At 53.7% G+C, this 13,171-nt stretch overlaps 6 protein-coding genes across 6 annotated transcripts; 3 read left to right on the top strand and 3 right to left on the bottom strand.

Annotated features, from left to right (window-relative positions):
- Positions 1-248: 248 nt before the first annotated feature.
- On the top strand, positions 249-2,108 carry LRP88_10217 (glutamyl-tRNA(Gln) amidotransferase subunit PET112; the record flags this gene model as incomplete). Its single annotated transcript, XM_083246683.1, has 1 exon — positions 249-2,108. One exon carries the CDS (start codon positions 249-251, stop codon positions 2,106-2,108), a length of 1,860 nt encoding a protein of 619 aa, XP_083097796.1.
- Positions 2,109-4,092: 1,984 nt separating this feature from the next.
- On the bottom strand, positions 4,093-5,022 carry LRP88_10216 (J domain-containing protein; the record flags this gene model as incomplete). The annotated part of the gene is made up of 1 exon (XM_083246682.1): positions 4,093-5,022. The coding sequence occupies one exon, from the start codon at positions 5,020-5,022 to the stop codon at positions 4,093-4,095; it is 930 nt and encodes a 309-aa protein (XP_083097795.1).
- Positions 5,023-6,947: 1,925 nt separating this feature from the next.
- LRP88_10215 (GPR1/FUN34/yaaH family-domain-containing protein) lies at positions 6,948-7,823 on the top strand (the record flags this gene model as incomplete). Its single annotated transcript, XM_083246681.1, has 2 exons — positions 6,948-7,207; positions 7,262-7,823. The coding sequence occupies 2 exons, from the start codon at positions 6,948-6,950 to the stop codon at positions 7,821-7,823; spliced, it is 822 nt and encodes a 273-aa protein (XP_083097794.1).
- Positions 7,824-8,114: 291 nt separating this feature from the next.
- Positions 8,115-8,539, bottom strand: LRP88_10214 (uncharacterized protein; the record flags this gene model as incomplete). Its single annotated transcript, XM_083246680.1, has 2 exons — positions 8,115-8,305; positions 8,362-8,539. The coding sequence occupies 2 exons, from the start codon at positions 8,537-8,539 to the stop codon at positions 8,115-8,117; spliced, it is 369 nt and encodes a 122-aa protein (XP_083097793.1).
- Positions 8,540-9,239: 700 nt separating this feature from the next.
- On the bottom strand, positions 9,240-11,255 carry LRP88_10213 (uncharacterized protein; the record flags this gene model as incomplete). Its single annotated transcript, XM_083246679.1, has 3 exons — positions 9,240-9,523; positions 9,579-10,554; positions 10,602-11,255. The coding sequence occupies 3 exons, from the start codon at positions 11,253-11,255 to the stop codon at positions 9,240-9,242; spliced, it is 1,914 nt and encodes a 637-aa protein (XP_083097792.1).
- A 791-nt stretch (positions 11,256-12,046) lies between these two features.
- On the top strand, positions 12,047-13,045 carry LRP88_10212 (ClpP/crotonase-like domain-containing protein; the record flags this gene model as incomplete). The annotated part of the gene is made up of 2 exons (XM_083246678.1): positions 12,047-12,420; positions 12,469-13,045. 2 exons carry the CDS (start codon positions 12,047-12,049, stop codon positions 13,043-13,045), a joined length of 951 nt encoding a protein of 316 aa, XP_083097791.1.
- Positions 13,046-13,171: the final 126 nt, after the last annotated feature.

Here is a 13,171-nt window from a genome sequence, read left to right as displayed (position 1 = left end):
TGGCAGCGGAACTTAGCTTCTACCTCCTTGTATCCCACTACAACCAACGTCCCGGTGTCCCTCCAATCCAGCTGTTGCAGCATCGACTCACACTCTACGATTGTGCTTGCAATTCTCATGCGGCACCGTTCGAATCGTACTTTATGGCCTAATATCACCGGTTGTAAAGTCAATCGAACCCCTGGACTCCTGGCTACTGCTAAATATCACCAAACGCTCCCCTCAAGGCCAACTTTGTCATCCTCACCATGCCGCGCATACCAACTTCGGTCTTGGGCAAGTATCTGCTCAGCGGTCAAATCTCACGGCAAGGCTGTGTCGGTGCGCGACAGATCACGAGGCATTCGGCATTACCTTCAGCAGCCGTTTCTGTCGCAAACTCAGCCAGGCTGTTGCACGTTTCTTCCGAAACCGTCCCACCACCACCTCCTCCAGCACAGCCCGTGCCTCTGCGCAAACAGCTCAAGGATGAGGCGAAAAAGGCAAAGAAGCAGGGCAAGAAGAAGTCAAAGGGTGACTCGCAGACAGTGGATGGATGGGAACTGACGGTGGGCATCGAGATCCACGCCCAGCTGAACACGGCCCGCAAGCTATTCTCTCCCGCTGTCACCTCTTTCAACGATGAGCCCAACAGTCATGTGGCCCTTTTCGACCTTTCTATGCCAGGAAGTCAGCCATTGTTCCAGAAGGAGACTCTGATTCCTGCTCTACGCGCCGCCCTTGCCCTAAACTGCGACATCCAGAAGCTCAGTCGGTTTGACAGGAAACACTATTTCTGGTGGGATCAGCCGTCCGGATACCAGATCACTCAGTACTACGAACCCTTTGCCAGGAATGGCCACATCACCCTCCTCGCCAGAGACGGGATTTCTCCTCAGGATGGCGAGAGTGTCACTGTCGGAATCAAGCAGGTTCAGCTCGAGCAGGATACGGCCAAGACCCTTGCGCAAGCCGAAAAGGTTAACTGGCTGGACTTTAACCGTGTCGGAGTTCCACTCATTGAGATAATCACAGAGCCGGAGATGCACCACCCCCGAACTGCTGCTGTTCTTGTTCGCAAGATCCAGATGCTGCTCAACACTGTCGACGCCTGCGTCTCAGGCATGGAAACTGGAGGTCTGCGAGCAGACGTCAATGTTTCTGTGCGCCGGACTGACGGGTCAAACCCCTCTCTCGGCACAAGAACTGAGATCAAGAACCTGAGCACGATCAAGGCGGTTGAAGACGCCATCATTGCTGAGCGGGACCGTCAGATCAGCGAGCTGGAAGCCGGGCGGGCTATTCCTAGCGAAACCCGTGGTTGGACTCTCGGCTCCAAGGAAACCCGACGACTGCGAGGAAAAGAAGGTGAGGTGGACTACCGCTACATGCCTGACCCTGATATTGCGCCTCTGGTCATCGGAGAGGACCTTGTGGAGCATTTGCGACGGTCGCTGGCTGTTTCGCCTGATTCAGAGCTGGACACGCTGATCGCTCAGTACGGCCTTACTGCTAAGGATGCGCTGTCCCTAATCAACCTGGAGAACGGCTCTCGTGTCCAGTACTTCTACAAGGTCCTCAAATCGGTCGAGGAGAAGCTTGCGGCCGAGTTGACAGAGGCGGAGATGCCAGAGTTCAAGAGCTACTCTACTCTCGTTGGCAACTGGATCATTCACGAACTTGGACGCCTTACGACATTCAAGGCCGGACCGCTCGCTGCGAGGGATCTCTCCTTCACCCCCGAAGGTGATTGCTTGCAAGTTCCGGATGCAGACCTCGCCCAGCTTTTGTACCATCTGGTGCGCAAGCAGATTACTGGCAAGGTGGCAAAGGAGCTTCTCTTCGCAATCTATCTCAACGAGATTGAGGGAGGAATTACTCAGGCTATTGAGGATAATGACCTCTGGTTCAAGGAGATTGCTGAGGAGGAATATGAACAATTGGCAGATGAGGTCATGGAGGGAGAGGACAAGGTCTTGCAGGAGTTTGTCGACTACAAGCAGTTTCCCCAGGGCAAGCTCATGTATCTCGTCGGCAAGATGATGCGTCTTGGGCCAACAGAGCGCATCGTCCCAGCGAATGCTGAGAGGGTGATGAGGGCAAAGGTCGAGAAGCTACGGAGTGAGTGATTCAGGACGGCGGAAACGTTACAGTCGTCAATGACACAGCCCTTCTTGTCACCTAACCCCCCGCACGCTGATGATATTGGTGTCACCAAGGTGCCCATTTCAAGCTCACGAAGCGCTCGTTCCTAAAGATAGTTGGACGGCCCGATGATGATGAAGAGGCTTTGCCATAGCATCGCTTGGTATCACCACTCGCATCTCTTTGCGCGCCCGGGGGACAAAGGAAGCAAACACGGGGGCGCCATCATTTTCAATAAACGTGCCCTCCTCCGGCGTATTCGAGAATCAGAGTCTGACCATAGCAAGCCGCGATATCCTGGCCGCTGACGTCTTTTCCCCCGAGATTGACAAGCTCATGGCAACTGATTACCCGACGAGCCCCCTATTTGCTGCCTCTAGTAAGGGGAGGCCCGTCCGATGGACGAGCAAGACCGTGACATCCAGCAATTCGATATATGTGACTGCAGTCCCAGACGATGAAGACAATCGAGACTTTGAAGGCAGTTGGCCTGTGGTGACGCTGACAACCATGATTACCGTGACCGACCCTTTCTCACAAGAGCCGCTATTTCCACTGCCACCTACGAGGCCAACCACACGCACGACAACGATGGCAGCAGAGACCACTCCAAGAAGCATGTCTAGCTCAGAACCGACATTATCTGTCGAAACATCTGCCGAAACATCGGCCGACAGCGATGGCGCCGCGCCTCCGGCATCAATAGACGACAGATCCCATGGTCTTTCTCAAGGACTTATCGCTGCCATCGCTGTCGGCACAGCTCTCGCTCTAACAGTCATGATATTGATGGCATGGATATGCATCTGGCACAGAAGAAAACAGTGCGATGAGGACAACAGCACCATCTCTCGAAACAACTCCATGCCCACCCTACGTCCGCCCTCCCTCCCGCCGCTGCCAGAGCTAAGCTCCCATGCTGAGCGGACAGACACGCCAAACGACTCCTTGCTTAGCTGTAGCATCCTCAGCGACCCGAGGGAGACGCTCTCGCAGGGTGTTCGATCCCCCACGCCCCAGCCTGCTGTGGCAGAGGTCAGAAGCTTCACCCGTACGTGGCAGAAGCCGCGGGTGTATACGGTTGGGGAACGCGGGCCTTCTGAGCTGCAGAGCTCAGAACCCGTGGGTAGCCCGCTGGGGAGGAGCCACGATTCAGCGCCCATCTCGCCCGCGTCCGGAGCGGACTCGACTTACCCTGGGAGCCATGTCGTGAGTCCTCTATCGCCCCCTTCGAGATATGGCTCTCTGTCACCCTGGGATAGTGGAGGACGAGAAGAAGGTCAGGGAGGAAGATTTTGAGAAAGGATAGAGACTTCTGAGAAACGGACGCAGGACGCAGTGATTTATGATACTTGACCTCAGGGGCCGTTTCTTGAACTAGGGGTTGGTGTCACATAATTTTAATGGACGGATGGATGGATCAGGGGTTGAAACCTAAGGAGATTGGAAGTGTGCGCAAGGGGGCCTTTTGTCATTAGAATTCAATATGCTCACGGTAATGCTGGAGGTCAAGGCCGTCTTGAGGTCCTGATTCCTCAGGACTCGGCCATGTTTCGACTGCCGAGGGTTGAACTGGGTAGACGCCTCATGAATGGTACACAGCCATTAGAATACACGTGTCTATCTACATTGTTGTCTTTTTCGTGATGTAGTCGGAACAGTCCTCTTCAGTACTTCGCCGATGGGCCTTAATTCTAAGGGCCTTGATGCCTTTTAAAGTCGGCATCATAGGAATGCGTTCGTGTCGGCCTTCTACTGAGAGCTGCATACGAGGGTATGAATGGAGCCTGAGGATATGTCTTGTATTTTGTGTCTTGGGGATATATCTAAATTGACTGGAGAGATTCGTAGGCCAGCAAGGGGTAAAATCATGTGCAACTCCAAACTCCGGACGTGCTGAAACACGATGATATTCAAAATCACTGAATGCGAGGGTGAATAAGGTACGTTCTCACCAACCATACTCTTTCAAGCATCATTACCCTCACCCTTTGCTCGTGTGCTTTGCTTAGGTGTAGCAGAACCTGGGTCCACCGTGTCGTTATCATACTTTGACGACACAAAGGCGTAGGTCAGGTTCTCCCGGTCCCTCAGGAACATATCTACCCGTTCATCCTTTGACCGTCCCTGAGCCACAGAGGTCCTCCTGGCGACTTGCTGACCGATGGCGAGGTTGGACTGGTTCGTCATCTGCATGTAGTCGGCGCCTGACTGCTCAACCCTGCTCATCTGCGCAAAGGCCCCGATCATGCACATCACGACGACCAGCGTGGCAAAGAGGCCATTGGACATGTATAAGGGGTCCTTGGGCTTGCCGTCGCGGGCATCGTACCAACGTTCCCAGTCCTCCCAAGTGGCATTGTTGGCAGCGCTGCCGGCTTGATGACGCCACGCGCGATCTGCGTTGCGGACTGTCTCGTTCAGGGTCTGTGGGCGACCGCCGCTCCAGCCCACGCCGTGGTTGTCATAGAGCTGGCGTTTAGACGGGTCACTGAGGAGGTCGTTGGCGGCGACGATGAGGCGATAGCGTTCAAGACGAGTCGCGTGGGGGATGTGATGAAGGTCCGAGGTATGACTGTGCTTGTCGGGATGGTATAGCTTGACAAGCTGGTAGAACCGATGCTTGGTGTATGGATCGTCCGTCCTCATGGCAAAGATCTCGTAGGGGGATGGATAAGTGGTCTTGGGCCATTCGGGGACATGGTCACGATGGGAGCCGCCTTGACGGCCATGGCCAACCGTGGCATATCGTCTTTGTTGATGCGCCGAAGAGGTAGTCGATGCGGCGTGTCTTGGAGGCGCCCCTCGAGATGACGTTATAGACGGCAGCGCCAGCACTGCCGTGGCGGGGAAGGGATTGCAAGAGCAGAGGAGGACGGCGGACTTGTTTAGCGGCATGGCGATTGTGATGAATGGCAGGAGCCTGTACACAGTGGGGACATGTTCAGGGTCGCGAGAAGCCAAGTTGTAGCTATCGCGGGATTGAGCATGTTGGAGAGAGAAGAAACAATGGATCAATGGGCGTCACGAGGTCAATTGGCGCATTCCCGCTCACTCACGGACTGGAAGCTCGGAGCTAGAGCGCGGACTTCCCCACATTTTCGGGGACCTCAAACAGCAGGGATCAATTCAAGTCCCGGCCGAGAATCGGCGAACTTGGTCTTATCGATAAGTCATGCTGCGCCACAGTCACGAGACCCGTCAGCTGGAAGCTGAGCCTCTCACCGAGGTGAACGTTTCGGTGAAGAATTGTGAGATCCCTGCTGACAAGCCTTTGACCTTGGTGACATTCCACACCCTTACGTATTTCCACGATCCATGCCATGTGGCGGGCTTGGCCGATTGATGCTTGGCTGCCTCGCATGCAGAGATCCTACCATTTCGTGATTACATACCGTTCTACAATTGCTCTTTAATACAGCTTTCAGTCTCACATCACCAAAATTTGGAGGCCTACTCCCAGCGATTGCTTCACATATGCCTCTACAGACGTGGACACTGACGTAAAGATGGCTACCACCTGAATCACTCCTCAACACTCTCGGTAATTACTCTAACCATAGCCGAAATTTCCATTCAAGCGAAGCCCCGAGCATGTCTCCCGAGGCCACGGACATGACAAGCGTCCTGTCCGGAAATAACGGCAGACGGGATCATCGACGCCATCGTCATCAGCGGCGCCGTGCTAGGCCCGGTGCCCCGACGTGATTAGGATGGACAGGTTTTTGTGCCTCGGGGGGCACATCAAAGTTTTATGCTTCCCCTCAATGGGGAAACCGGAGAGTTCGGGAGTTCGGGGTAGACAACGTGTTTGGGGAAGAAAGACTGAGAGGGGATTCGACGAGGGGTGGACGGCAGAGCATTGCCGTGACTCATGAAGATCTGCTCCAACAAGAATCTCGAGAACTTCTCTTTTTGTTGTGAGATCAACCGCGACAACTTGTGGATCGCTGTAGCGGAACTCTTCCGATGGTCTCTCCACCCACCACCGACAAGATTCGGTCGTCATCTCCACCGCAGGCTTTTCCTGCTCTTTGAGAGTAGAGAATGCCAAGGGAGTGATTCGAGCGGTTGCCCTCTGGTTCATGCTGGTCTGTCACCCTTGTTGAGGCTGACGGCCCGCCCGGCTTGACCAGAGCCTCATCAACCGGCCTTCTTAAAGCCGAAAGCGACCTGGGCTAACAACATCTCCAGTTAGTACGGCCCCGTTGACCTCTACAGCCGAGGTTGTCGATGGGCTGATTTCAAACCAGACCTATTCTCTTGACTCGAGTGAGTAACCAACCATCGCCACACATTACCCATCACGACCCTCAACGCAACCCACGACTCAACCAGACCCCTGGATGATAGGTCCGCTCTCTCCGGACGTGCTCCATACGACGTGCCGACAGATCCAGCTTTTCAAGATTTGAGTGTCTGGCAAAGGTTCCGTCATGACCAACCAAACCTCCACATTGGGGATTTGGTCTGCCTCCTCGGCCCTTTGAGTGTCGATGATGTTAGTCCCGTGGGCCGTGTACTCCAAGGAGGCAAAGGGTTGCAAGTAGTTGCCATGTTGCTCCAATCTCTTTGCTGATCCACCTTCTGATCCCCCAGGAGATGGACAGCCGTTCTCAAGAGCCGGATGGAGTTGGATGTCCGCCCCATCGTCACGCTCAACGTGATGGGGTATGGGGTACTCTCTGGGGTGATGTTTGGGGTTGTGAGGGGGGATATAAAGTCTATACTCTAACCCCAGAGTTGATTGACTCGACCCGTCCCTTACCTGTCCTTCTCCTTGATATCAGAAACTTGATACTTGCCTTGATACAGTAGACAAGATGTCTTCGAGCACCCCTTCTCCTTCCAACGGGGCCAGCACCCCTACTCATTATACCGATAAGGAGGATGACATTCATCACCACTGCGGTCACCACCACAACCATCATGCGCCTCGCACCCATATTCAGAAGCCTCACCAGTCCATGGTGTCACAGGTCTACGACCCTCCCTTCTACAGAGTTGCCAACCCTGGTCCACTGGGTTTGATCAGTTTCGCTCTGACGACATTTGTTCTTGGCTTGTATCAGTGCGGTGCTGGGTAAGTTGAAATGATCTTGCTTGACATTAGGGCTCTGCTAACCTTTGTGAATAGCCTCCCTGGATCGAACCCCTTTGGCGGCGTCGGCCCTGACCAAGCCATCTTTGGATTGGCAGTCTTCTTTGGCGGCATTGCTCAGTTCTTTGCTGGATTGATGGAGTTCCGTGTCGGCAACACCTTCGGTACGACCGTCCATTGCTCATACGGCGCCTTCTGGCTCGCCTTTGCCATGTTCTTCGTGCCCGACCTCGCCATCAAGGACGCATACAAGGGCGACGACCGAGCCTACAGTTTCGCCCTGGGAATCTTTCTCATCCTTTGGTGCTTCCTGACTCTCATCTTCTTCATCGCCGCTCTCAAGACCAACATTGCCATTCTGATGGTGCTTGGTTTCCTGTTCCTGGCTTTCCTCTTCCTCAGCCTGGCCCAATTCCTGCAGACCAGCCACCCTGTCGCTGCTATCCGGATTAATAAAACGGGAGGAGCGTTTTCCGTCATTTGTGCATTCGTGGCATTTTATGCTGGTTCTGCTGGTATCATGACAGAGGATACCACTTGGGTTAGGTTTCCTCTCGGCGAGATTAACGTCCAACCCAAGAAGACAAACATTGCTTGAGCATTGGTTGGTTAATGGAAGATTATATGACTGGTGGATTGATACCCAGAGGATAGGATAATGGAATGAATGAAAATAATATCACAACAATAATGACGTAATTGTTCATGGTTCTGCTTGGCATGTCTTCAACACCAATTGACTCGTTAACACCAATAATTGTTGAAGAGGACCCATTTAGGAATGCTTCTTGATGCTTGAATTACTTCCCCAACCGTATGATGATGCATGGCTTATAAAAGTACAACAGGCCATCGACAATGACCCTCATTATCCCCAATTGCACCCTTTTTACAACTTGTTCTTGATCTCCTCGGCGGCGCCCTTCACCTTGCCCTTGGCCTCCTTGGCAGCACCCTTGGCTTCACCCTTGAGCTCGCTGGCCTTTCCCTTGGCCTCGCCTTTCAGCTCGGCAGCCTTGCCGCTGACATCGCTGCCCGAGATGTCCTGGGCCGTCTCCTTGACCTTGCCGGTGACGGTCTCTGTTGTTGTGTGTTAGCTGTGTTCATGATGGGGTAGTGGATGTGGGAGATCTGACCTCCTGCCTCGATGCCGTCGACAATCTTGTCGCTCACGACGCGGTCGACCTTCTTGGCGGCATCCTTGACGACCTCGGAGGCGGTCTTTTGGGCGGCGAAGCTGGTGGTGAATGTTCGCGGCGCCTGGACGGCGATGACGCGGGGAGCGAGAGCGGCACGGCGGAGGATGAAGGACATGATGTAGGTTGTTGTCTGGTGTTGTAGATGGAAGTGGGAGATGGTTTGTTTATGGTGTTAGAGGTTTAATTGGTTTGATTAAGAAACAGAGCTTCAATGGCAAGAGAAGAAAAAAGTGCTGGGCAGAGCATTGTTATATCACTGTATGACGAAGGCGGCCGTTGACCTCGTCATGACATCATGACTTCGCGGGGCAAGAGCTCCTGGGGGAGGGAGGCTTGTTGCGGCGCGACCCGACACGTGAAGATCATGTAGCAATGATGACGCAGGGAGGCTTTTTTAAAGCTGGAGTACAGTAAAGCTCTGCCAGGCCATCGAGAGATTCCGTGGGCGATCGTAGAAAAAGGGGGGAATGTAATGCTGTGGGGAAGCTTGTAAGTGGAGGCTAACCTTTGGTGAGGCTGGTTGTGATGTGATGGGCGTGGCTTGGGACATGGATACTTTGAATGCGTGTCTTGAATCAATTGAGGATAGTTTCTGCGTCACATGATGCTTTCCAAGTTCTCGACTGGATAAACCAACTTCTCTCGCTTGCAATTGCTCCCGCGAAGGCATCGCCAAGTGGATACATACAGTATCATGATGCACCAAAATATTGTATCCACCAAGTCTAAGAGTACCTTGATCTAAACCACTAACAAACGTCATGACTAGTCCAATCTTACGCTTCATCAATCATAATCATAAATGCGATATCTCATCAGTCATCACCTCGTCCAATTCCTTTTCCCTTTGAGCCATCATCATCAGCTCGCTCTTGCGTTGCCGCATTCTCTTCCACATCCTGACGGTCTAGATCCGCCAACTCTAGCCGAGATGCTCGAATCATGAAGCCTCCCCCGCCATTTGGCTCGGGGTCGTACTTGACATCTTCATCTTCGCATTCTTCGTCCGCAGACGTCCCCACCCGACCGTTTATAACGTTGTCGATGCGCAGACGCGGCGGGCCCGAGTTAAGCCTCAAGCCGTTCTTGGGTGGTCCAGCTGCATATGCAGTCAGCAAATAACTCGATCAGAAACAAGCCATCGGGAGACTTACATAGCAGGAGATCGAATAGCTTCACAATGACAGGTCCCCACACCGTCACAGCAATGATCTGGCCGTACGACCACCTGTTGGCCGCGAAGCTCTCAGAGTTAATGACCTTGGTAAGTGAGATCATGTATAGAATATTCACAACCAGGTAAGCAACCTCGAGGATCCTCCAGAACCATCGCTTGATGAAGAGTCCACGCCGCTGCTTGCCCCATCGCGGCCACCGGCCCAGCCGAAACGATCCAAATTGGACATGCTTTGTGAGATGGTGCTTTCGCAGCGTCCAAGCGAACTGGTCCACTACCAATGCTATGATGGCCACGCTGTCGAGGATGAGAAACACCATCTTATACAAGAGAGGATGCGGGAAGAAGCTGAAAGCCTGTCCATCAATCCCTCGAGTCGCAGCGCAATACGTCCGCGGGCTCGGGTTTAAACCGCACCCTTTGATCTCTTTCTGGCCTTTGAATAGAGCAAAAGCATCTTTGAAGTAGATTTTTTGCGTCGTCGCAACAATGGCGAGCAGATACTCCATAAAGAATCCCAGGAAAGTATGCCAATTCCTAATGCCCTCGTGGTGCAAGCAAACCTGGATCAGAAACATTGGCAGAACCCCATTCTGACTGACGTGATAGGCAATGGCGGCATTGACCACGATCTCGCCCCAAAAGGTTCCCTCCTGCGAGTTGACGACGATGGCGAGGATAGAAGCTATCTGGACCGCGAAGACGAACCAGCATTGGGCTTCCTGGAACTCGACCAACGTCGTCGCGATGGCGATGCTCGTGCGTGAGAGACCGCCCGAGTCTCTCCAGATCATGCTCTCGATGCGCGTGAGACTTCGCTTTAGACGGTAAGGTTTGGGCTCCGACTTGCGCTTGTTTGGACCTTGGGTAATGCGGACCCAGAGGGTGAAGCCTTTAAGAAGAAGGTACAGCGCTGCGGCGAAGCTGACTTGCAGGACATATGAGATGAGAACCTGGAAAAGTCAGCTTCAAGACTGAGAAGAATTTATGTTAGTCTTACACCTGGCCCAAAGATATCGGGGTTGATTTCAGCTGCCAGCTCAGGACAAAAGTCATCCATGGCATCAAATATCTCCTGGGCGCTCGACTCTCCATATGAGAGGGCATCAATGCTGCGGCTACAGGGCTTGCTCAGTCCGTCATTCTCACACGCATCCTGAGCGCAAGTAATGAGAGACTTGAGAACTGGCTTCCCGTCAAACTCGGCCAATGTGCCCGCGCCCATGATGGAGCTGGCATTGCGCTCTGTCTCATCACTGATGTAGTATGACTTGACGTCCTGGCTCCAGTAGTTGACAGCAGCCAGAGCGGCGCAGTTGTAAAAGGTTTCCAGGGAGCTGAAAAAGAGATCAGGGTTGTTGCAGGCGCGCGTGCAATCGGAAGTGCCGTCTTCGATCTGACATCCTGAGCTGAAAAGAACAATTTCCTGGCCGCCGTCGAGATTAGTCTCAAAGAGTTCCTTGAAGGTGAGACCTGAGTCGACAGAGTCGGAACCCGAGCCAAGACCTGCAATATCTAGGAAAGGAAAGAAGTCTGATGTTCCGTCGATGCTGGAGCGGAGGAGGATGGTGAGGGTGGTTGGTGTTGGTGTTGAGGTTGAGGAGGCTGTGAGCGATGACGACAGGGGAAGAGAGGTTGATACGGTCCCAGCCATGGCGGAATTCTGTCTTGTCTTGTTCTGTCTCTCCTTGTTAAGACAGCGGCCTATCCCCCACGGACTCGACTAACAGCGACCTGAAGCCGAGTCCATTCTCATTGACACCAGGTAAGGTACTGTAATCCAAACTCTAGATTGGGAGAGGGAAAAGGGACAAAGAAACCGGACTCAAAATCTGGGAGGCTGAGGAAATATCCAATGAAGTTTAGAGCGCTGGATCCGCAAATTACTACCTCTAGGGACCGGCGTCTCTTGGCGCCGCTTCCCCAGAAACGGCAGGGGTTTGTAGATCGTGGGAGGTGAACCGTCTCGGCGGTTCTTGGTGATGATATCTCGGTGAAGCAACGGTGAGAGATAGGAAGAAGAAAGAAAAAGAGTCAGTTCTTAAGAAATGATTCTCGTGTGTATCAACATCTGCATCTCAATCAATGAGTGGAAACGTCTTGCATGTTTCATGCTTAACCAACTCATCTTCTCCACCGAAACCGGCTCCATGATGCATTTGTATCGCACGGTAGATGCATCCGTTGGCCAATTCCTAAAAAACAGTAGCAAAACATTAAATTCAAAGCTAAAATAAAAAGGATAATGAATACAAATTCATGTAAGAAGGAGCTTCGTCTTTACAACCTCTTATCGGCTTATCGCAGCTCTCAGTCGGCTTAAGCTACCCACGGCTAACCACCAAAAAAATACCATGAACCGACAACAGCCGACGTCATTATATCACATCCCCCCTCCACAACTCCAGCACCTTCCCCCACCACAACCCAATTGACCTCCCCACGATGCCTCCTCGCATGTCCCCCATAACCATCCGCAGCCTGCGGCGCTTCTACTCGTCTGCGGCCGAGCCTCTCATCCGCGTAACGAACCTGCCCGCCCCGGGCACTGGCCACATCCGCGTCCTTGAGCTCAACCGGCCCAAGGCCCGGAACGCCATCTCAAAGGCTCTCCTCGCCTCTCTGCGCGACGAAGTCGATGCTGTTCACAGCCAATATGGTCCCAATGGCGAGGAGCTTCCGCCCGTGAAGCGCTTTGGCGGCGCTGCTGGTGTCGACGAGAAGGGTCCCACGAGAGCTCTCGTCCTTGCCAGCGCCGTTGATACTTGCTTCTGCGCCGGCGCCGACCTCAAGGAGCGCCGGGGCTTTTCGCAACAAGAGTATGTTCCCTATAATACCTTCAATTACGCATGCTAAATCAATTGAAGCACTGCCGACTTCCTCACCAACCTCCGTGGCACCCTCAACTCCCTTTCCAACCTTCCCATCCCCACCGTGTCCGCCATCTCCTCCGTAGCCCTCGGTGGCGGCCTCGAGCTCGCCCTCTCCACCCACTTCCGCGTCCTCTCCTCCAACGCCACAGTCGGTCTCCCCGAGACCCGTCTCGGCATCATCCCCGGCGCCGGTGGCACCCACCGTCTGCCCGCCCTTATCGGCCTCTCCCGCGCCCGCGACCTCATCCTTACCGGCCGCCGGGTCGCTGCCCCCGAGGCCTACTTCCTCGGCATCGCTGATCGCCTGGTCGAGGTTGTTCCAGAGGATGAGCGCGACGGCTCCGATATTCTCGGAGAAGCTAGGAAAGCTGCCCTGAGCGAGGCTGTGAGGCTCGCCCAGGAGATTTGTGAGGGAGGACCCATTGGCGTGAGGGCAGCCCTCCAGGCTGTTGCTTGGGCCAGGGAAGAGGTTGAGAACAAGATGTATGAGCGCGTTGTAAACACCGAGGATAGGCACGAGGCTCTGAAGGCGTTCCAAGAGAAGAGGAAGCCTGTCTTCACTGGCCGATAAATGTCACCATCTGTCTCATCATCTCACACTCATGATGCGTCAACCATATATAACGCCTACACCGGCCATCCTTCAACGCTGTTGTCACCGGGGATGGCCTCGTTTGAATAACCGTTTCAATTTACT

Source organism: Fusarium phalaenopsidis, assembly GCF_050370095.1.
Source record: "Fusarium phalaenopsidis strain FUZ10S chromosome Unknown contig_32304, whole genome shotgun sequence".
Taxonomy (NCBI): domain Eukaryota; kingdom Fungi; phylum Ascomycota; class Sordariomycetes; order Hypocreales; family Nectriaceae; genus Fusarium; species Fusarium phalaenopsidis.
This window is presented reverse-complemented; position numbering and strand designations above follow the sequence as displayed.